The sequence below is a fragment of the Macrotis lagotis genome, chromosome 2 (assembly GCF_037893015.1).
Source record: "Macrotis lagotis isolate mMagLag1 chromosome 2, bilby.v1.9.chrom.fasta, whole genome shotgun sequence".
NCBI classification, from domain to species: Eukaryota; Metazoa; Chordata; class Mammalia; order Peramelemorphia; family Peramelidae; genus Macrotis; species Macrotis lagotis.
In genome coordinates, this window is record NC_133659.1 from 81,304,608 (window position 1) to 81,329,665 (window position 25,058).

Below are 25,058 nucleotides of genomic sequence, written 5' to 3' on the forward strand. Positions count from 1 at the left end.
TACTCTGTCCCCATAATATATCTGTCTGCAATTTCAAGATGACGTATGCTGTGCATTTCATTTTTATGGGCTGAAAAAATCACCTGTTCTAAAACTAATATAGTAAGTATACAAACTAATCTGGCTGCCTGAATGACCACTTTAGAAAAAGGCATATGATTAATTCTTGATCTGGTTGTAAAAACTCCTCTATTTTACCAATTTTTTTCCTCTTAGAGAGTTTATTTCCCATATCAATGCATTGAGACAACTCTAAGCACAAAAGCATACTCACATATATATAGACATAAAAAACACATATATATTGCTTTGAATATATTATCAAGCCACAGTGTCTATTTTTTTATTAGCATAAATTTTGGATTTAGTTAAATAGTAGAAAAATCATTTCTAAAGAACACACACACACGCACACACACACACGCAGAGACCAAAGTTAACTATGTTTTCAAGTTTTAAAATCTCATAATTTTGATAACAAATATTTATTAAGTGCATTGAATGTATAAAGCACTTTGCTATGGTGTTATAGTTATATAAGAAGTCATCCTAAAGGGAAGACAGCATTGCAGATATGATATTCCAATAAATCACACATTAAAGCCCCTCAGACTCTAACCACCAGAGAACAAAGTAAATATAGAATCTACATTTACCTCCTTTAAAGAATTCTATATTGAAAACTCTTGAGAATGTCAGACTCAAACTCCAGAGTTTTTAGTTGAAAGAAAAAAATAAATAAGCAGCCAAAAAGAAAGAATCCAAAAACCAAAGAGACATAGTAAGGATCACCCAAGAGTTGACAACTACCATATTAAAGAAGAGGAGAACTTAGAATCCAATATTCCAAAAAGTAAAAAAATAAAGACTGACATGCAAATACATAGACATACACACATACATACAAATGTACTATCTGGAAAAACTATAATTCTATGAGAGTTGGAGGGGATGGATGGAAAAGGATCTTTAATAAAAACAGAAGTTTTCCAAGCTTTTTTTTATCCAGTGATCAAAGTTGAGTAGATATTTGAAATGAAAATGGAGGACCCAAGAGAAATATATAAAGGAATGCACATTTATTTAAGAGAAAATATATGTGGATAAATTATGCATGTGCTAATTGAGAAATGTCTCCTAATCTTTTTGTTTTTAAAAGTCACAGAGAAAGGTAACATGGTAGAGGGACTTTGGAAAGTTTTGCTCTGTTTGAATGATATCATAAGAAAAGAAAAACATTTGGAACAAAAGACTATAGTTATGGGGGGGAGGGAAGGAAAGGAGGAATCAAGTCCACAATAACTTGTCATCACTAAATACTATCTTAAGTGAATCTGTAGTAGATGCTCCATTGGATGATTGGTTTAGGTAAAGCTTCATGTTGCTAGTAATTTAAATAATCATATTTATCCTTCAAGAATCAACAACCTTTCCTGATTTCCATCACCCAGTACATTATTTCCTCAAACTATTTTAATCTGTATATATTTTGCATATATGTATATATTGCTTCCTCTTTTATAATAGAAACTCCTTGAAGTAAACAACTTTTCTTCAGTGTCTTTGTATCCTCAGTTCTTAGTTCTTTGTCTAACACAAGACCTTGATGAAATATTATTCCTGGATTGATTGTATCCTATACTTGATTTCGAAAGATTAGTTTTGCAAGTCTGAGGTAGAGAAGGTATAGTTAAATAGCAGTTCATTAGAAAAATATCTGAGCATTTTATTGGACAGTTCACGAGAAACATATAACATGACTAAGCACAAAAATTTATGCATTAGATACTGCACATTTTCACCAGAATCTTCATTCTAACTTCACAGTTTATTGTCAGATGATAGATAACGTGAAGCTTGCTGTTTATTTTATGTTTATCTTGAAATCTTGGAAGAACTAAGACTCTTATTCACTGTTCTCAAATCTATGCAATTGATAATGATTTTAGACTTCTTAACATGTATTTCCCTGCTCTTTGCCAAGGAAACACCCTATAGTCCTCCTCTTAGTCAACCAAATTAGCAAATTATATGCAATATAATCAATAAAGAAAATATTTCACAAATTATTGCTACTGAAGTATCTGTAACATATTGATTACTCCACTTAGTTTGTCAGACTGCTCTCTCCATGCTTGCTACTCCTTTTCTGAGTAGGACAAACTACATCTGCTATATCCCTCACCTGGACCACAAACATTTGGTCATTAGAATTCTAGGGGAAAGGCAGGTGCAGAACCCTCAATTCATTTGTTGATTATGTTAGACCCTAGTCAAAACTGACATCTGTATCATATATCTTATCTTTAATATTACAAATACTTGTTGATTAATGTATTGATGCTCTTAACTCTTTCTCAACACTTTTTTCTAGGATGTCCAGATTTTTTTGCCTTTTCAGCGAATTTTGCTCTATGATATTTATTTAGATTATTGATTCTCAAACTTGGAGCTTTCTTTGAAACTCAAAAGTGAAATGTCTATTTTTAAGAAATGAATGGGAGGGGCGGCTAGGTGGCACAGTGGATGAAGCACTGGCCCTGGAGTCAGGAGTACCTGGGTTCAAATCTGGTCTCAGACACTTAATAATTACCTAGCTGTGTGGCCTTGGGCAAGCCACTTAACCCCATTTGCCTTGCAAAAACCTAAAAAAAAAGAAGAAGAAATGAATGGGATTCAGAACAGCAAAATGATTTCTAGTATATGTACTGGTATCTTGTTATAATTTAATTTATTTTAAAATGTAAAATGTGTCAATAAAGTCATTCTAACTTAAATTCTGTCTAAAAGTGGATAGTTAATTTAGTACCATAAGATCATTATTGTTAAAAAAAAAAAAAGTTCCATGAAATAAATGTCAAGGAGAGAACAATATAGTATTAGCTACTAAATAATATAATCCTTTGAAGAAAGGGTAATTCATTTAAAGTGTCACACTACTGATCTATGTTACTCCAAAGATTACAATTTAACTTTTATTTTGTAAAATAAGAATAGCAATATTTACTATTTCTGTGTACCAGAGGACCTGTGATTTAGGAGATAAATGTCTCTGAAAAATAACAAATATAAAGTCAATTAACAGACTGAGGAAGAAAACATTTCTTAAATAGTTCTAAATTTTGCAACATTTATCCATTTTTATTAAACTTATCTTATTTTCTTTCAGCTTCCCCAAATTTTATACAGGAACCTGGTGATATATCCATGGAAATCGGCTCAAATTTGACATTACCTTGCTATGTTCAGGGATATCCAGAACCAAAAGTCAAATGGAGACGGCTGGACAATATGCCACTTTTCTCAAGGTCTTTTGCAGTTAGTTCCATCAGTCAGCTAAGAACAGGATCCCTCTCTATTATCAGTATGTTAATTTAAATACTATGCATATATATACATATATATATATTTATATCATAAAAGTATATGGACATAAAAATATGTGATTTATGTAGACATTTTAAACTATATCAGAGAGTAAAAGGGCACAAGACACAACTAATAAACAATATTCTGTTAATATAGCAATTTAGCATCACTATGTTGAATTGACCATGAACTCCTAAGAAAGTATTTGACATTTTTGTGTCTCTGAATTTATGATAGCAAAATAATATGTCATCTTAAAGTTGTGACAATACCAAGTGGATCAATGAGTTTCATCCTATTTGTCAGCTTTGAACTAATTGTTTTATAAAAAGTCTGAATCTTAACTGAAAAATCATTTCAGTTAACTTTCAGTTTTGTTAGGTAATATGCCTAAAGTTATGGACAAGCATTCTGAAAACCAAGATGGAAACCTTGGAGTATGGACTGTGGATATCCAAAGCAAAAAATCCTATTATAAAAAAAACTATCAGATTTTCATGGCATCAAAAAGCATATATTTTAGCATTTGTAAGCATTATTCCATTTTTCAACAAATATTTGAAAGTTAGGACTAAGAAAACAAAGTATTTGGATTACTTGCTAATTCTTCATCTTTTATATAGATCAGAAAAGACATTAAAATTAGGTGAGAAGGTCAATTTGTCCTGAGCTAAGAACTTTATTTTATTTTTTATTTTTTAAATGTAAAAACCATTCTTAGAGGTCTATGCAGTGGGACTAGAATTGACTCACTGGCTGTAGTATACTGACCCCTGATGTAGATATCTTGGCATGCTGCCTCTAACAGAGGCAGGAAACATTCAACCTACAGTCCCTATAAGACTGTGGTCTGTCATTTCCATGGCAACCACCAACAGAACTTGAAATTCAATAAATCTAGGAGGTTTTTAGGGACAAATTAATAAAATGTTTGACTAAATAAATCAGGGGGATGATGTTATAAATATACAAACGGCATTTGGTGGGAAAAAAGGTTGCCTACCCCTGGCCTTTAACTAAGAATAAAGGATACTATTGAGTCCTCAATGAGTTATTCAAATCCAAAAAAACAATGAGTTAAATAAATCAATGTATATTTACTGTGTCTACTATCTATGGTAGCTATGAAAAATGTGTCAGACTCTGCTCTGAAAACATCTTGTAGGCTATTTTAAAGAGATCAAATTAATGTATAAGAAGATTAAAGAAAAATTAAGTATTAAACTATGTGGTTCTGATTATAATAGAAATTTAGTGAAAAGAATAATTAAAAGAGGACCATTCAGGGAAGAGGAATTTGAGATGACTCTTGATTTCAGTTCAATGAAGGAAAAAATAGATTTAAAATTTGTTTTTTTTTTTCAAAAGTGAAATATCCTGACTCTGGAACTAACATATATATATACACATATCCTCTTATTGGAGATCTTCAAACAAAATCTGGATTACCTCTGTGTTGGCTATATTAAAGTAGAAATACATTTTAAAGTTTAGTTTAAATTAGGAAGCTATTTTGGGTCACTCGCAAATATGCAATAAGATGATTCCTATGGGAAAGGTAATATTTAGAAAGATTTGGAGGAAAAAAGTAATACATTTCAGAAAGAAGGCATAATATCAGCCCACCATTGCATCTGTGAAGATCAACAAAATAGTCCAATCTAGAATCAAGAATGTGTATAAAAAAGAAGTCAAACACATATTTGAAAAGGGAAGGTAGTGCAGATTACAGAAGGTCTCAGAGTAGTAATGACTTGATGTGATGGGCAATCAGGAGTCAATGTAAGATCTTGAGAAATAAAATAATAGCATGATGAAAATGGGGTTTTTTTGGACTTTATACTACAATAGATTATAAAGCAAAACTGGTAGCCAATTAAAAGAATATCTCAAAACTCTAAACAAAATATTATGAATACCTTAAGAGAGGTGGTAATAACAATAATTATGAGAAAGGGACAAATTTTAGCAGCATTGGAATTTGGTGACAGATTGAGCATATATATATATATAAGAAAGGAGACAGAAGAATCAAAGATAAATTCAAACAAAAAAATGTCGCTTCAGACACTAGATAAGCATCAAGGTCGCTGATGAAAAGATTGGAAGGAGAATGAAATATAAATTAATCTCCAGTAATATTTAAAAATATTTTTCAACAATTACTTCAAGTATCAATCTAAATAATTTTAAAATTAACAAAATTTCATATTATGTAGTCCAATTAACAAATGACTGATAGAAATTTTCCCATTGTTCTTCATATTTTGATTTTAAATACTAGATGTAGATCAGTTTTACTTTTTGTGCTGTTCAAGTGATGTTTATGGAAAAAACAGATGGTAGAAACATTTTAAATTCTAAGCATTGGTCAGCTTTATTTTCTCTCAAAGTTTTTCTGATGTAGTAAAATTGAGTTAGATGTTTTAGAAGTTTGGAATATTTTTGCAAAAATATCTTCCTTTCTCTCCATTTTAGATTTATGGGCCAGTGATAAAGGCACTTATGTGTGCGAAGCTGAGAACCAATTTGGAAAGATTCAGGCTCAGGCGACCATAACAGTGACAGGACTTGGTAAGAAACTGTCAAAAATTTTATATCAGGATGTCTCCAAATTTTTAGAACCTTAATTCTTTGTAAAACAATCCACTCATTTAGATTTTACTTCCTAATGCCATTATTGCATTCCTATTATGATTGAATATATTCCTGGGCTTATCTTTTTTTTAATAAAAAAGATTTTGTTTCCTTATTTCATAGAACATTTGAACTCCACAAAAGTGAGAACAAATTCTTCCATTTGACAACTGAGGAAACTGAGGCCCATAGGTTAAGTTATAACTTTGTCCCTTGCTAAGATTTGAATCTGTTTAATTCTGATATACAATTAAATCTTCAATGTTTTGAGTATATATAGTCAAGAAGTTTCTTAATTAACAGCAACATAGGGATAACATAATATGCAGGCTGCTTTGCAACCTTCCATTTTCTGCAGATACACTTGGTAACCCTAATAAAGGTGACCCACATGAGGGTAGAAGTTTGCAGCACAGCATTGGCAATATGGGACTGGAGCTTGCAGAAAATATCAGAGACGAGTACCTAAAGATAGTAGTTATGTGTCCAGGGGTTATGATTTATAATTTGGGAGTGAATTTTGAGAGAGAGAGAGAGAGAGAGAGAGAGAGAGAGAGAGAGAGAGAGAAGTATACAGATAGCTGCTGTAGGGAGAGAAAAGGAACTAAGTCAGAGACTTGGGGAAGTCACCTCTCTCTGTTTGCCTCAGTTTCCTCAACTATAAAATGAGAATAATAATAGCACCTCTTTCAAAGTTTGTTGTGAGATATGTAAAATAATTAGCATATCGTAGGATCCATATAAATGTTTCCTGTCATTATTATTAGTCCTTGGTCATCCCATGTCTTCACACAACTTCAATTCCTTGCTCTAAATAGAAGGCTAAATTGATGCACATGCGTGCATACATATTTCAAGCTCCCAATCACAATTCTGAGCCATGAGAATTTTTAGATGTTAGAGTGGACAAGAATACTAAATACTAGAATAATCATCAAAGTGATCAACCTAAATAATGAAAAGTGATTAACCCTGTAGCTGAACTCTTTGCCTTTTTTTCAGTATCCCATTTTTTAGTTTTTTGACTTTTAGTACAATTGCATCTACTTATCAGCACACTAACTAGATTGTGAGTTTTGAAAGGACAGATGCCATGTCTCATTTAATCTTTATGTATCCCTTCACCCTCAACATTTAGCAAAATGCTCTGAATATATTGGATACATAATAATTTAATGTTGTTTTTTGGTCTGTTTTGTTTTACTTTGAGAAAAACATTGTTCATTGCCTGCTTCTTGGATTTGATACTTTGGTTCTCTCATCTTCTTTGACCAAACTCCTGGAATTCTCATTAAATATATACTATCTCTTATTTACCCTTATTATGATGCTTGATTCCCAAATTTTCTTCCTAAAATGCAGGGCTTCAAATTCAGTTTAAGATTTATATTTCTCATAGTCATGTAAGTCATCATGTAAATTTTGTATTCTTTTAAAATTTGATATTTATATTTTGTCATTACTTTTCTAAGTATGTATGTGCTCTGGTGGAAAGAGCATTACAGTCAAAAGACCTGAGTTTTAGTTATTTTGTTCCTCTTGTAGTAGATCCTGAACAACTAAGACCTGAGGGTACTGGTCTTGGAGTCAAGAAGACCTGAGTTTGAATTCTGCTTCAAATATTTTAACTGTATAACCCTGAGCAAATCAAATAAACTTATAGTACCTCTGTTTCTTTGTGAAGTTGTGATAATAATAGCACTACCTTACAGAATTGTGAAAATCAGAATAGGTGACATGTGTGGAGCATTTTGCAAATCTTAGAGCACCACATTAATATTAGCTTTCAGACTGGGTATGGAGAGCTTATTGTGAGTGAGATCTAATGCCATGTACCAAAATCTCTCTTATATTTAGTTGCTCCACTTATTGGAATCAGCCCTGCTATTACTAATGTCATTGAAGGGCAACAGCTGACTTTGCCTTGCATCTTGTTGGCTGGAAATCCCATTCCAGAACGTCGATGGCTGAAGAACTCAGCTGTGGTAAGAGCATTCTTTCAATTGAAAAGTTAAAGGATATGTGGTAAATATACTATAAATCATACTTGGAAAGTTACCAAAATTATCAGCAAGTGAACATGTTTAAACTGTGATTTTGGTTTGGAAGGGCAGGGGTAAGGGGGGGTGGATAGGCAGGTTATTGAAGAATAAAATTTGTCCCTCTCGAGTTTTTTTTTACAAGATTGACTTAACTAAATCTCACCATTGACTTTTGTTCTTTAAAAATAAAGAGTGAAACATTATTTCATTAATGTAAAATTAAAATACTTAAATGGCTCACATCAGCACTATAGAAAATTTAACAGCCCTGTAGAAAGGCTCTACCAGTGTTTTGTATATTGATCCTCCTTTGTAAGAAATTTCATCTGTTATCATCACAAAGTCATAATATAATAAGAAGTAAATCAGAACCCATCTGATCAAATAACTTCATTTTACAAATGAAGAAATCACGATCTGAAGAATTTTATGACTGAAGTCACAGAGGTGGTAAGTGATAGAGATAGGATTTGAACTCAGATCCTCTAGCTCCAAAGTGAACATGAACCACAGTTCCTCTCAAAAGCAAACTTACTTTGATTTCAAACTATTTTAAAATAACAATCCCAAGACTGCTGAAAATACTTCAGTGTGGACATTTGTATTGTGATAACAGAGTTGTACTTTTGTGCGATTTCTTGATATAATTTAACATGTCTACTTTTTAAAATTTCAGTCTTTGGAATAGTCCAGAGTTTTTCCCATTTCTCTAGCAACTTGTAAGTTCACATCAATGGCATATAGATAAAATGTTTATTAATATTCATATGTTCTAAACACTTTGCTAAGCACAGAAAAAAACAAACAAATAAAAACAAAGGCAGTCCTGAATTTATATTCTAAGTGGGGGAAAGCTAGCATATAAAAGGGTACTAGAAGGGGCAACTAGGCAAAGCACTGGATAGAGTTAAAAGGACCTGAATTCAAATGGGACTGTCTTTATCCCAGTTAATTTTATCCCTAAAATGATCTGGAGTTTCATGGGTTGGTCTGAGTTTGAAAAAAAAAAAGTGATAGCTGGTGTGAGTGAGAGCTTCTTCAAATGTAGATTCAGAGAAGTCACCAATCAGAGGGAAAAAACCTTCAGTGGTAGAGGTGTTGCCTGCTGAGAAGACCTCTGGGGGAGAGTTAGGGAAGTGGCCTGGATCCAGGTTTGAAGAGAATTCTGAATAAAGATATACTATTTACAGGTTATAATATATATATATATATATATATAAATTCTATTAAAATGGATCTAAAATAAGCATTAATTGGACCCTCAAACTCAGTGTTATAAGAAATAAGTACAATAAACATGACATCCTCTTTTCATTCTGTCTGCTTCTTACAATGCCATTAGAGAAGTATAGTGATCAGAATAAATGCAGAGATAGTAATCAATTTACTTTATTTTAGGATTTTTCTACTTCCACATTCTATATTAGACCATTCTTTTCATCATTCTTTCCCATCATTTGGCTCTGGTGGTGGCTTTTTTCTTATCAGCACCAGATTCCTCCACTATTGTGGTTCAGGGAGAAATGGGTTTCCAAGAGACTTCTATTTCTGAAGCTGATGACTTGCCTTGATTACAAACTGACATGTAGAGAGGAAACAAGTATAACAGAAGATGGTACCAAGAACCACAGTTGCTACCATTTCTCTTGAAAAGCCAAAAAACAATGCAATAAGTGCAGCAAATGCCAGTCACCTCTAAGGAATGGGACCTCTTTTTCAGGGATTTCAAGACTATCCAAGAAAATCCTGAGCTTCAGAACAAATCCATTTTAGTAGGGTTGGAAAAATTTCATCTTAATGAAGTTCTTAAAATTGTATGTCATTTTAAAATGTAATACTTTATAAGAGCATAGGACCATAGATTTTTTGGACCCAAAGGACTTCTAAACCTCTAATTTTATAACTAAGAAAGTAAGTTTAGTTATGCACAACAGGCAGATTTTCTTAACTAAGTTATTTATCTTGCTCAATGGAGGAACTTTGTTTTCCCGGTGGTCTTTTTTTTAATTTAGAAATTGTTATGCTAGTTTTGTAATGCCTGCCTGTTGGTCTAGGAGGTTTAAGTATGACTCAACCTCAGGCTTATTTCATCAGTTGATTGGTTGGTTGGTTCTTATCCTTGTATCTCTTTAGCTCTGGCTCGAGAACATTTTTCTTATGGCTGTTGAATCCTTTTTGGCCCCCATTTTCTATCATTTAGCAAAAAGCAAAAAACTCACCTGCTGCACCATGTAGCTGCACATATGCACTCTCCTCTATGTAAGAAGAAATAGACCAAGAGAGGTTAAGTAATTTGCCCCTAGTTACACAAATACTAAATGTATGTCTGAGATGGGATTTGAGCCTAAGCCATTCCTAATTCTAGGTCCAGGATTTAAGATTAAGTGGCCATGCCCTTGCCAAAATGACTGCCTCAAGAACCACTGGCCCATAGTGTGCCAAAATAAAAATATAATCTGCTTGTGTAGTGGTAATAAGATCTTCTATGTAGGAAAGAGCATCTTCAAGCCAAGTTTTTTTTTAACATAATTGGATGCTAGGTAATGACTAAAATATACAGAAGTGTGAAACTTGACTGTCAGATAAATGTTATGGAAATTAGTTGTGAGGATTGTCATTATTAAACACAGTTGTAGCTACTGTTGTGCTGTTCATTTGTTTTGTATTCTAAGTATTTTAAAATGTTTTTGGAGCAATAAAACAAGAAAATTTTAAAAGGTTTCCTTGATATTTTTTACTTTTCTAATACTTGATGAAAACAATGTCTAAAGTTTAGGACTGGACATATTCTTGACTTTATTTCTTAAATTTACCCTTTTTTTCTCTTTAAGTTGATTCCAAATCCCTATATCAATATTCGAAGTGATGGGAGCCTTCACCTTGAAAGAGTTCGCCTTCAGGATGGAGGCAAATATACATGTGTGGCAAGTAATGTTGCCGGAACTCACAATAAAAGTACTACTGTCAATGTATATGGTAAGAAATATGTTCAGTAAAATCTTCACCCTAAATTGTTGCTAAAACATTATTATTATAAACTAAATTAAAGCAAATACCAAACTAATTCTCACTGAAAGATTTGAAATATATTTGTATTGTTTTTATCCTTAAAGAAAAGTTTTTTTAATAAAAAAAAATTACTACAATAATTAATGACTTTTCCAGAGTCCCCTTTTCTACTAAGGAAATAAAAATGCTAGTGGGAGTTGGCAAACTATGCTTGCCAAGTGCTTGGGTAAGTAGTTTCTTAATTGATAAAAGGGAACACAACTCAGAGAAAAAGAAAATGTTTAAAAATATATTGTAATTTAAAGCAAAATGAACACTTTATACCTTCCAAAATTGCCTTTTCTTTGCTGATTGTGCAAAACACTTGTCCTTAAGAATGACCTCCTTGTCTATAGGAGATGGTTGAACTTTTTGTGTGGTCACTACTGCCTCTGTATTCATACAGTCCTCATACATATTAAACATTTTAAAGATCACTGACTTTTTTAAATGATGGAACATCTTTTTCTGTTTATACCTGGCAAAGATTGAGCTATTACATTTCTTTTTTAATTGACTATCTTTAATTTTTCAAAGAATTACAATTGCTTTTTCTTTTCTTTTGAGAGATTAGCAAGACTTACCAAATTATTGAAAAATAGCTCTGGAGGATGGCAGAATAGAAACTAAATATTGTTTTAGGAAAAACAGAATATTAAGTTACTATGATATATATGTTTTCTCTTCTATATACAGATCACAACTAATCCTTACCCATCTTGTGTGACTTCTGTTGTCCATGTGTGCCTACTCTGCCATAGGAAGTATATCTAGTGTTAAGGTGCTCCTAGATCTCTTCACATTGTATATGTACCATTGCCACATTCAGGCTGCTTATCAATTTCTATGTGACTGGCTCATCATTTAAAGAAAAATTATTGTTGGTGAATACATATGTCTCTTGACATCCTTTGTACTTCCATTTGAAAAATAAAATATTTTGAAATATTACAATGGCAAGCTGGAAAATGACCTTATGTGTGTGTCTCCTGGTTTGGCAGAGAATGATGGATTGGATGTACAGGATCAGACATCCATTTTAGAAAAAGCTAATGTGTCGATTTGTTTGAGGTGAGAAAATGTGTATGATAGAGATTCAAAAAAAAGGAGAAAAGAACATCAATAAGGTATCAAAATTATACAATTTAAAACAGATGTTCAGAAAGGGACACAAATATATTAAATTTAGCATTCAGTTTAAAAAACTGAAGTGTATTGTCTCATTTATAATTTATTCTTTCATTCTTCTTTGAACAATAAAATGTTTGCTAATCATTATTATTATGATAATAATTTTAAAAAACCTTAAAGTGGCCAGTGAGTTCAGTGGCTTTCAACTTTTTTGATCTGCAAACTGCTCAATTGGACAAAAATATCTTGAGGATCAGCAGCTTCTTTTCCCTCTCCATCAACTGGGAGTTACTATTAAAATCTTGTCCTTTCACTAAACTGATTTTGCTCCAGTTAAGACTAAGACTGATGGTTACAGGGGGCAGCTAGGTGGCGTAGTGGATAAAGCACCGGCCTTGGAGTCAGGAGTACCTGGGTTCAAATCCAGTCTCAGACACTTAACAATTACCTAGCTGTGTGGCCTTGGGCAAGCCAATTAACCCCATTTGCCTTGCAAAAAAAAAAAAACACCTAAAAAAAAAGACTGATGGTTACAATGAATCAATTAATTTCTAAAAATGTTTTACACAATAAACAAATGCCTTGATATCACCATATTAAATGTATGCAAAAAAAATCAATCCACAGACAAACTGAAGAGTAACTGTGATCTATATATATATATTGAGATCTAGTGTGCCCCTTTTATCTGTGTAACTATTCACCATTACAAGAAAGTGATCCTCTGTTATTATCAAAATTCTCCAAATAAAGGAATGCTCAATCTCCTTTAGTAGTATGTTTTAAGTGTCAGGTTAGTTAGTCAATTAGTTTAAAATAGAAACCATCAACTAAATGCATTTGATGTAAGAGAGACCCCCACTGAGTGCCTTGAAGCTTCAAGCATTCTCATGATGATTTCGTTAACATCCATCATTTAGACATAGCATTGATATCTGTATAAGCAGATTTTTCTGGTTTCTCAATTTTCCTTAAACATATTTACCACCATTCTTACAGTTACTCAGTTATAAGAGCTCTATACCCTACAGACATTGTATCCTGAATATATAGTAGTAGAAGGAATGAATTAAATATACACAAGTACAAAGTAAGATGGAGTTGAGCAATTACCTAATGAATTTGACTCATATAGTTTTTTTTTTTCTGTATAATTCAGGGAAGGCTTTTATCAATGTCCAAATATCCCCAGTTATTAAAACATTTGCCTCAATTCTCTATTTCAACTTTATTTCTTGACTTTTGTATTTATTTTCTAAGTTGTCACAAATTCTTATACCAGTTAGATGGACAATTCCTAGGAATTTCTAAGGTCTTCAATTTCGTTATTTCTTTCTCTAGGAAGTAGTTCATCATTCTTTTTATTAGCTGCTGAATTCCCTCAAAGTCTATCTTGAATTACTTTAGGAAATTGTATTTCATTTAGGAAAATGTATTTCATTTCTAAAAATTAGTTTCCCCAATCCTTATTTTTCAAGAATAAATATGGTGCATTTTTCTGAAGTTGGGTTTCAGTCATTTTATTGATGATATAGGAGAATATGTCCTTGCTTGTTGAGTGTTTCCTTAAGATGTACTTCTTTCTTAAAGTTGCATGAATGAATGACTTCCATCTTGTTTTTCTTCCTGCCCTGTATTTGCTGAAAAGATTTTATGAGATTCTCAAGACAATCAATTAATCATTATCTACTGGACATTGACTCAGAATACTAATTTGTACTGTCTGTTTCTCAAAGGCTATTTCTTTGCTAGGTATTTCAAACTTTCTAAAGATTATAATAATTTTAATTTGAAACAGAATTTATGAAGTTTACAGTAGTAGATAGATAAGATTGGCCATTGTAAAATGCCAAATTTTGATATTTGTTTTTCTTTTTAGTTCTGCCAATTATTCAGCATGGACAACAGATATTCAGCACGATTGAAGGAGTCCCTGTAAGTTTACCATGCAAAGCCACTGGGGTTCCCAAACCAACTATTGTCTGGTCCAAGGTAAGTATCTCATCTTAGTTATAAGAAATATTATTACTCTGTTCCTTGGACCTTTAATAGTATATTAGATAGGACTTCTTCAAGAGAACATCAGTGATAGGAGTATGTTCTACTCTGATGTGAATATTAACTTCCTTGTGGCCTCAGAGTTAGTACTCATAAGCTGCTCTTGCCAAAAAAAAAAAAACAATTCATGACCTGGTGACCAAACAGGAGATGAAACTTTCTAAACTTAGTTAAACTAGTCTTCTAGTTATTACTGGTTATTGTTAACACAGACTCCATCTCCAAGACTCTATTGGAAACCTTTCCATTGTAGTAGGATCTATCATATTTCATTGCTTAAGCATCATTTGAAAAAAAAGGAAATAGCTATACCACTATGAGTCAGTCTTCTTTAATAACAGAGGTAAAACATCAAATTAATAGCATCTATTTAGTATTTACAACTAAAATATTTTAACACATGGTTTCATTTTATATTCTTAAAATCCCACTGACATGAAGAACACATTATTATTTGTTTTTGATGCATAAAGATAAATTGAAACATAATGTTTCAGTTAGGCACATAGTCCTGTGGCAAAGCTATTTTTAGGACCTATTTCTCTTGCTCATCTATTCAGTGTCCTTGAACTAAACTGGTCTGTCTTCTCTTCTTTTTTTTAAATTTCCTGGGTTGAATGAGGCAAGAAAAGTTTGGGTAATTCCTTAGATTCCTTTAAATCTCTATTCCTTTGAATGCCTATTTTGTGTTTACATGATTAAAACTGTGTATTATTTAGGAATAGAAGGTTATTTATTTTTTGTTTTCTTCAAGATAGTGTCATATCTCTATTATCTAAACACATATTTACACATACATTGATCTTCTGTTTCTTAGAAAGGAGAACTGATTTCTCCCAGCAATGCTAAATTTTCTGCAGGATTAGATGGAAGTTTATATGTAGTATCACCAGGAGGTGAGGAAAGTGGGGAATATGTCTGCACTGCCACCAATGCAGCAGGATATGCTAAAAGAAAAGTTCAGCTGACAGTTTATGGTAAGAACCTATTTGAAAAAATGTTTTTCATTGACACCTTCTAGCTTCGCCAAAGCACACAGCTGTCCCTTGCATAACCTTACCCAAATATTGTACCCCTAAAGTAAGCCCTGATTTTTCCCAAAAATGTAGTCTTTCTGCCAACTAAAATCTCATATAAGATCAGCTCTGCCCAACTCTGATTTTGATTTTAAGGGTGAGGGAAGTATATAAGACTTTGGAAAGTTTTATAATGTTTTCTCAGAGTAGTATGCTCATTACACCCAACCCTTGTTCAGTAATACCAGTTAGTTAAAAGTCTTAGCAAGCCAAACCTCAGTTATGTCTTGGGTTAGAGTTGTGCCCTGGAGGGCTTCTTTTGCAGATGGCTAACTTTAAGACTGCATTTCAACTTACCTCTTAATCCTTGTACTAAAGCAAAAAAATGAGAAGAAAAGTCTTCTAATTGCCTTCCTATCATTTTTTCCACATTCCTCATTTAAAATGCCTGGAAACTATTAGATGGTGCTTGAAATTTGGGACCATATGAAGTCTCTTTGTACATCATTTTAAATAAAAATGATAGCTGCCATTTCTGTGGTACTTTATACTGCCCAAAGGAAGCTAGATGGAGCAGTACATAGAACAATGGATCTGGAGTCGAAAAGGCCTGAGTTCAACTTTAGCCTCTGACAATAGCTCTGTGAACTTGGGCAAGTCACTTAACTTGAGTTTCCTCAGCTATAAAATGGAAATTCCAATGGCATCTACTTCCCAGAGTCATAGTGAAGATCAAATAAGCTATTCATTAAATGCTTAGCAGAATACCTGACCCATAGTAGGCATTCAATAAACATTTGTTCCTTCTCCTATTTTTTATGTTTTATAAGTAGCTTTATATTTATATATATATATATATATACATATATATGTATATATATATATATACATATATATATATATATATATGCTAGTTTATTTCATCCTCTAAACTCAGAGCAGTAAAATACTACACGTGGTGTTCATAAATTCCCAAATTGATGCCTCATCATGATCTGGATGTGATCCTGGGTTCTCAAAAGGCTAAACCTTGGCATAGAATACCATCCTAGAAAAGCTTTGATTGTGGTCCTGTACCAAGCTATATGCCAAGCTTTGAATTACTTTTTAAACTTATATCAATTATAGTTTAACTTAAAGGAAACGATAGATAAGGAATGCTAGAATCAGTTTTCTGTATGCAATTAGAACAAGACTAAAAGAATAAAAATGAAAAAAGATAGAGTATTCAATTAAAATAACATCAATCTGACTTGATTAAACAAATTTTGACATTAAAAAGGAAAATTGATAGAAAAAATATATTAATACCAATTGCACAATTTCATACAGAAATTTAACTTGTACATAGCAATTGCCATAATGAGAAAACCAAGAATGTCTAAAAACCACTTCAGTCCAAAAGCACTTGGGATTTATTTGCCAAGCAGAAAGATATTGCAGCACAGATATATTTTGAAATATAAACACAATATAAAATCATATAAAGAAATGTGATGAAATATTTTTAGAAAATCAGGATAATTGTATTTATAATTGTATTCACTAAAGTGAATATATTCAGAGGGTGGGAAAATGTATTACATACTACTCTTTCTGTTATAGAATCTTGGATTCTCACCAATACCCACTCTATCCCCATTGCCTTCCTACTGTTCTCCCACTGACCCCTTTGTTCAATTCCACTCTTTCTGGGATACTTACAAGTCTCTCAAGGAACATAGAAATCATAAGTTGCTTTTGGAAAAATCAGCCTTCCATAGTCTACCAAGACCATTTCGTGTCTAAGGTAGGACCTCTCAGTAGTGGAACGCTGAGTGCTCTTATTTTTGTTTGGTGGTTCAGAGCAAGTCGCACAGAATGAGCAAGCAGAATGCATCCCAAATATAATGATGGTATCTTTTCTCAAAACCTATCTTTCTTCCTTATTTTTGTCAGGGGCAGCATCATCTTAATTATTCACATATGTTTATTATCTTGGTGTCATGCTAGATTCATTTTTACTCATATCACTTGTCTAAGCATATCTTCTAATTTCTATATCTAAAACATCTCTCTAATCTATATTCCATTTGTTCAAGTCCCAGACCACTCCTACAACAGCTCTCTCTCCCCCTACCCTCACATGCACATGCACATGCACATGTACATACATACACTCATTCAACATTCAGTAAACTTCTCATCTGACATTTGCATCTTTTCAAAACCTTACTTGTTCCTTCTTTTCAGTTTTCTTACACATTACTCCATTTCCTTTACTCCTGTCCAGAAAAATTGACTTTATTACTATTCTTCATACTAATATAAAATACAAATAAAATATCCAAGCAATAATAGAAATTTAAAGTATGAAGTCATCCATTAAATAGAATAATGTAAAGAAAACAGAGAGGATGTATATTGAAAATTATCTATTGAATTTAAATCAGAGATAATTAATCTTTTGCATGTTTGTATTGGTCATAATGTATTGTTTACAATTACAATGTGTAATGCCTATACACAAAGAAACATGACCCCCACTAAAAAAGTTACTTTTTGACTGATGTGACCTATTTAATTATTGTATTATGTATCTTTCTAAAAATATAATAAAATAGAAATCATCTTCTTAGCTACACTGACCAAATTAATAATAAATTACTATCAGTTATTTTTTATAAGTCCACTCTATTTCCCAGGACATAGAAAGGATTTTACAAAAAAGTGAAGCCTTTTAATCCTAAGAACTCTCTCTAAAATATTGGGTAGGAAACTGAAGATTATTCAGAGACAAATGGAAAGATAGATAATTGGCTTGAGCAGACAGCAACACATAACCATTACATACAACATATTATACAAGAAAAGCATTGTAAAGGATGTCAACCTAAAAATGCATGACTGAAAAAGAAGTTCTAGACATAGAGTAAAAGAGAGAGAGAGAGAGAGAGAGAGAGAGAGAGAGATTATCAAAATATTGGTTGTACTTCCTGCAGTAAGCTAATGGGTAGACATGGATGAGAACTACATAGAATAAGAAGACATGTTTATGTTGCATTCATACAATATATAATTAGAAAGAGTACCCACATACAAGAGATTAATAGATTTATTTTTAATTATTTTCTATAGTATAACATTTAAAGATGAAGAAACAGATTCAAAGATATTAAAGGCATTTGACAATGATAATTCAGGTAGAAGGTAAACTCTTTGAAGTACTATTTTTGCCTTTCTTTGTATCCCCAGTATTAACTCAATATCTAACACATCATTAAGCTTATTTATTAATTATAGCTAATAATTATCAGAAGCAGCATTCAAATACAGGTGCCTCAAATTTTCAAAACCCAGTGTCCTTTCCATTATAACATGTTCTTACCATATTTCTGTTGTGATACATGTTTTTCTTTTGTTAATTTGAAAAGCATTTCTTTCCCTTATTAAGTAAACAAAATGTGTGTTTTAGTAAGGCCCAGAGTGTCCGGGAATCAGCAAGGACTAACACATGATAAGCCAATAGAGATCTCAGTCACAGCAGGTGAAGATGTTACACTTCCATGTGAGGTGAAAAGCCTGCCTCCACCCACAATTACATGGGCCAGAGAAACACAGCTCATCTCACCATTCTCTCCCAGGTAATGAGATTTGAAATTGTGTCCTTTGAAGACAGAAATTCATAGATACTGCTTTTCTTTAGTTTTCTAAATTCTTTAATACTTTTAATGATTCAAATCTTTTAATTCCAGGAATTAACTAGGAAATGTGATTTTACAGAAGACACATACTGTATTCTTCATTTAATTTGAGTTTGATGGTTATAGCATAATTCTAGTAATCTACACCTGTGTGTTTCCTAAAATTAACTCCTACTCTAATGGATGCCTGACCAATGGAGCCTCCTTCTCAAAGTTTATAGAGCTTCTATACCTTCCACCAAGCTGAATGGTTCTGGAGCCAGTTAGAATGTCTACAAATACTCCAAATCAGAGTCACAATATTTTGATTACATATTATCACAGCTTTCCAAAAGCTGTCTCATATGGAAGTAGGCAGAATATACTTCACATGCCCTGAGGAAGGGCATGCACTGGCTAGTAACCTGGTATACCTTTGCATATTTTTTGAAGATTATCTGTAGAATTTTGTTATTTTAATAGCTGAAAGGTCATTAACTCAACATGAATAATAGACAGTATACTCATTTATTTGTAGAATTTTCCATTTATTAACTTTCTAGGTCATCTATCTCAAACTTAGAGGGTAAAGTAATATTCTAGAGCAGACGTGTCAGTCTAGGGGCCCAACTTCGTTGTATGACTGAATCAGACTAAAATATAATTATGGGGGCGGCTAGGTGGTGCAGTGGATAAAGCACCGGCCTTGGAGTCAGGAGTACCTGGGTTCAAATCTGGTCTCAGACACTTAATAATTACCTAGCTGTGTGGCCTTGGGCAAGCCACTTAACCCCATTTGCCTTGCAAAAAAAAAACCCTTAAAAAAACATAATTATGAAACACTTGACAAAATAGCATAGTAGAATATGAATAAGGTCAAATTTTGGTTTCTTAGTCAATATACAGTATGAAGAGATCCTTATATATGGTTTAATGGTCCTCTTTCTATTTGAGTTTGACCTCTTGACTGACGGTACTTGATTGGCCTTTAATTATGACACACTTCTGTCATAATTAACATTGTTCCTTACTATATTACAATCAGCTAAGAACTCAAAAGAAAATTTCCTTGTCTTAAAGGTTGCAGATATCAATCTCCTGTTCCCCTGAGATTTCTTCAAGATTCAGCTATGATGCCTAAACTTCCTGTGTTGTGCTCACTACTCCTCCTCCCTTCTACAAATTTTCCTGTACTTCTTTAACATCTAATTTTCTTACTTTATTCTCTATTTTTTATTATATTATCCATTGATATATTTTATCCTGTTTTCTATAACTTGATATCCTTGAGAGCAAAGAACAGTTTCATTTTGAGCCTTTCTATCCAGAACCAAGGACAGCGCCTTGCATTCATAAGCATCTGGAAGTGTGTTGAATTCAACTGAAAAAAATTTCAGGCAAAAGCAAGCTTTGCAGATCAAAATTAAACAGATAATTATATTCCTATTTGCTTTTTTAAGTTATGCAGACAGATTATGATATGTTTTCAATGCCATTTAAGTTCACAAGAGAGTATTAGAGAAATTTGATAGTACTTGGTCTTTTAAAGCATACTCTATGAATACTTCTCTTACAGGCACATCTTCCTCCCTTCAGGATCAATGAAAATCACTGAAACACGTGTTTCAGACAGTGGAATGTATCTTTGTGTTGCCACAAATATCGCAGGGAATGTGACTCAGTCAGTTAAATTAAGTGTCCATGGTAAGTTTTAAGATTTGAAATAAAGATAATGTGTCCTATGTGATGACTTTGTGAATTGGCAACCATGAAAACTCATTAATCATATTTCTTTATGTAATATCTAAACACTATACTGCATAAAAGAATTATTAGGAAAATATCTAAAAGTCAAAATAACTTCTTGTAGAGCCCAGAAATATTTATTTGAAGTCCAAAAGGTAATCAGCTAATTTTTTTATTTATCTTCCCCCAAAAATGCACAATCCAAAACTTGTGAAGTTTAGATATTACCAATTTTAATGCAAATTCCCATACTCCATGTTTGTATTGTTCTTGAAATAAAGGAAAATAAAGAAGAGATAAATTAAATTAAGAAAATTGCTATCTATATAAAAGATGTTTCTCCCCTCCCCCAATTATGAGTAGCTTGTTATTGCTTACAATTATCTCATAAATTCTATTTTTTTCAACTTGGAATATAATCCTTCACCCTTTTATTCTTTTTAAAATATGAATCCAAATGTTTAAACTCTGAAAAGTCTTTTCTGATTAACCCCACCTGACATATTATCCATCTACTTTACATCCTTTCAGCTCTAAGAGATTTGGTTTTGTACATAAATTTGCATTTGTTTATGACTGTTATATGCTATTCTTCAGAATTTTATTTATGTGTTATGTATATATATATATATATATATATACTCACATATAAATATTTGTTATTTACATAATTGTTCCTTGATTTATGTTATAGTCATAGAGTATTAGAAATGGAAGTGACTTTAAAAATTGTATAATTCTTTTATTTTTACATCTGGAAGGACCAACTTAATGATATATTTAGCAAACATTAAATGAATCCTAGATTATATACAAATGGTCCTCTATTTTTGTATTTTTCATGCCATAGATTGATAATTGGAGGTTGTAAAGTTGTATAATATTCCTCTGATTGAAATATTTAAATATTTTATTGTTTCTAGTTCCTCCAAAGATACAACGTGGCCCTAAACTTCTGAAGGTACAAGTTGGTCAGAAAGTGGACATCCCTTGCAGTACTCAAGGATTGCCTCTCCCTGCACTTAGCTGGTTTAAAGATGGAATTACCATGGTGATTGATGGAGTGCAGTATACCAACAGCCCTGATGGAACACTGAGCATTGACCAAGTTCAGCTTTCAGATTCTGGTGTATATAAATGTGTTGCTAGTAATATAGCTGGCAGTGATGAGGCAGAAATAACAATACAAGTTCAAGGTAAATTTTTTACATAGAGAAAGGCGGGGATGGAGAAAACTCATATATATTTAATTCATTTAATAAAAATATTTGTGATTTCCCCCATGAGCATAATATTTTTGTGTAGTTCTACAGGCACAACTGAAAGTAATCTCTTCCTTATGTGCCTGGAGGAGGAAAAAATATTAGATTGTGAATCTAATGTTTTTAGTATATTTAATCTTCAAAAATTAAATCACTGCATATGGCAATCAAATCTATAATACCAGTTAAATTATGTTTGTGAGAAATTGTATACTGTTAGTGGAATTGATATTTTACCTTGTAGTTAGACATATTTTGTATAAATCATATTCTTAAGAAATATAGATCTGAAAAAAAAAAGAAATATAGATCTGCTGATACCCATGCTTGATGTTGAATTTGCTTTGAGTAGTTGAAGGGTAGATATGATTCTTTATTTAAGGAGGTCTCAGTGTGTATGATCAAAGGATCTACTGAAGCATGATTTCATGTAGGTCTTGTAGAATGAATGAATTTGGAAAGAGAGAGGGTAGATAAGAGATTTCACTTGGAAGTGAAAATTTTCCCAGTTTGCCCCAAATTTTCATGTTTTTAATTTGGGATGCATTTATTTTTACATGGATTTTATTCTGCATGTATGCATACACATCTATTTTTCTACATCTATAACCATTAGTTAGATAACTCTTTTATGAAATCTTCAAACACCAATATGTACAGTGATCTCTTCTAGCTCTGAATTTCATATATAAATAAATATATAATGTGATATATTTCTTGCATATACTTGCATATACATAATTCAGTTTCAAATTAGAGAATATGAGGAATGGAATATGTTTTTGTTATAGAAAGTTATGTGATCAGACTTTTCATTTTTTTATATTACAGCTTACTGAAAGCATAGTGTATAGTGGGAAGTATATTGAAGTTGGAGCAGGAAAATAGTTACCTTCAAACTTGTCTCTGACACTGACCAACTGTGTGAAAATAGGCAAGCTACTGACTTTTTCCACCTTAGTTTCTTCATTTATAATGCTGGGGATACTTGTTAGTAATATTTCAAAAAGTTGTTTTTGAGGATTAAATGAGAAAATCCATGGAAAATTTGTAAAACAACATATAAAAAGATAAATTTTGTCTCATGTAAAAGTATATTAATAATAATAATTGCATTTTATAGTGATTTAAGGTTTGCAAGGTACTTTACAAATATTATCTCATTTCCTTACAAGAACATTGAGAGGTAGGTTCTTTAAATATCTCCATTTTATAGATGAAAAAATTGAGACAGACAGAGATTAAATGATTTGCTCAAGCTCACACAGTGAATAAGAATTTGAGACAGGTTTTTAACTCTGGTCTTCCTGACTCCATGTCAGTGCTCTTTCTAATGGGTTTAATGTAAAAGCGGTTTTATACATCTTTGTATCCCCATGTGTCAACCATCACAGTGCTTCTAAGTGGTCACTAGTTGATCAATATTTGTGGTATTAATAAATTATTTTTTTAATAGAACCCCCAGCAGTAGGAGATCTCGAGCCTCCTTACAACACTCCATTTCAAGAAAGAGTGGCCAACCAACGCATTGCATTTCCATGTCCAGTTAAAGGTGTGGAATACTTTGGTTAAAATACTTTTCCATTAGTAGCTAATTTGAACAATTTTATACAGTTTAATTTTTTCAATGTTCTTGCAAAAATGAAATTTCTTCAGGCCTTTTAAACTCAAGTAAATGTATATATGTTTAATAGTTCTAATATTTAAGGTAAGCACTATTTGGAAGAGTGAAGAAAGTCAAATGCTAACTGTAATTCTTTCATCTTGTAGCCCATAGTCCACATACATGACAAATACATGTTGATTTTGCTGATATCTTGATTTTCTATAAAAATTCTGATGCTAAAAAAGGAAGAGAAACATGGTAACAATGGTCAGAATAATAACATAGAATAACAAAAGTCATAGAAAGTTTGATTTGGAGTGGACCTTAAAAGTCATTGGTCAAAACTCCCATGCCAAACATGAAAACATCTTTGAGATAGTGACTCAACCTGTGCTTGAACACTTTTAAAGAGATTATACTTCATAAATTATATTTACCTTCTTTGATGTATTGTTATTTGTTCTTCCCTCTAGAGTTAAACTTATAAAATATAATCATGTTCATGAAAACCTTCTAGGAATTAGAAGCTAACTATTTTGCCCCTTTTATACCTCCTTCCCACTCCCTCAGCAGTCTTTTAGGTTTAGTTGTTTTAGTCATTCTTCTTATAAAATAATGTCCATTCCTTTCATCATCCTGATTGCTTCCTAGTTGGATATGTCTTGGTTCATGTTCCTCCTAAAATGTGTCACTTTGAACTAAACACTCTACTTTGGGTACGGATTGACTAGTACTGAGTGCATTTGGGACCATTGTCTCCTAAATTCTAGACATTCCTATTAATCATAGGCACAAGGTCTTTACCTGTAATTTCAATGGTACAGAGATCTATCAGGTGAGAAATCTGCAAACAATGCAGGTCAACTACTTCATTACAATTGATAATCTTAGTTGTCTTGGGCATTAAAAAATTAAATGACTTTCTCAGGTTCACACCGCCTATATGTGTCAGAGATGGGACTTGAACACATATCTTTCAGACTTTAAAACTGGCTCTTTACTCTGCCATATCACTGTGATTTTCACATCATTTCAAAGTTGAGGGAGACCTTGGAGGTCATCTCATTTGATCTGAACAGGAAAAATACTTCCTCTATAATATTACCCTTCAATAGGCAATCAGTTTTTGTTTGAATACCACAAATGATGGGCAATTCGTTTTTCCTAAAAAACAAAACAAAACAAAACAAAACTTCAATTCACTTTAGAATTATTCTAATCATTAGAAAAATTTCCATATTTCAAACCTATGCCTGCTTCTTTGCAACTTCTGATTTTTGCTTCTAGTTCTATCATAAATAACCAGAGTCAATCAAATCCTCCTTTTAAATGACTACCTTTATAATACTTGAAGATTGCTATCATGCTGCCCTTAAGTTTTCTCTCCTCTAGGTTAACATTCCTATTTTCTTTGACTAATATTCATGTGATATTCTGTGTCAAACTTAATTCGTGCAAGTCTAGTGATTTATAGTAAAGAA

General features: G+C 32.3%; 1 protein-coding gene across 4 annotated transcripts in view; it reads left to right on the forward strand.

The window, feature by feature from the left end:
• The window catches only part of HMCN1 (hemicentin 1), an 814,916-nt gene that overhangs the window by 570,033 nt on the left and 219,825 nt on the right, over positions 1-25,058 (forward strand). For all 4 annotated transcript variants that reach the window (XM_074222240.1, XM_074222238.1, XM_074222239.1 and 1 more), the window contains exons 16-25: positions 3,170-3,364; positions 5,848-5,943; positions 7,864-7,991; positions 10,880-11,024; positions 14,107-14,219; positions 15,103-15,262; positions 18,756-18,924; positions 20,540-20,667; positions 21,633-21,905; positions 23,428-23,523. In XM_074222240.1, the coding sequence (XP_074078341.1) occupies positions 3,170-3,364; positions 5,848-5,943; positions 7,864-7,991; positions 10,880-11,024; positions 14,107-14,219; positions 15,103-15,262; positions 18,756-18,924; positions 20,540-20,667; positions 21,633-21,905; positions 23,428-23,523 (1,503 nt within the window). The remainder of the gene's footprint in view (positions 1-3,169; positions 3,365-5,847; positions 5,944-7,863; positions 7,992-10,879; positions 11,025-14,106; positions 14,220-15,102; positions 15,263-18,755; positions 18,925-20,539; positions 20,668-21,632; positions 21,906-23,427; positions 23,524-25,058) is intronic.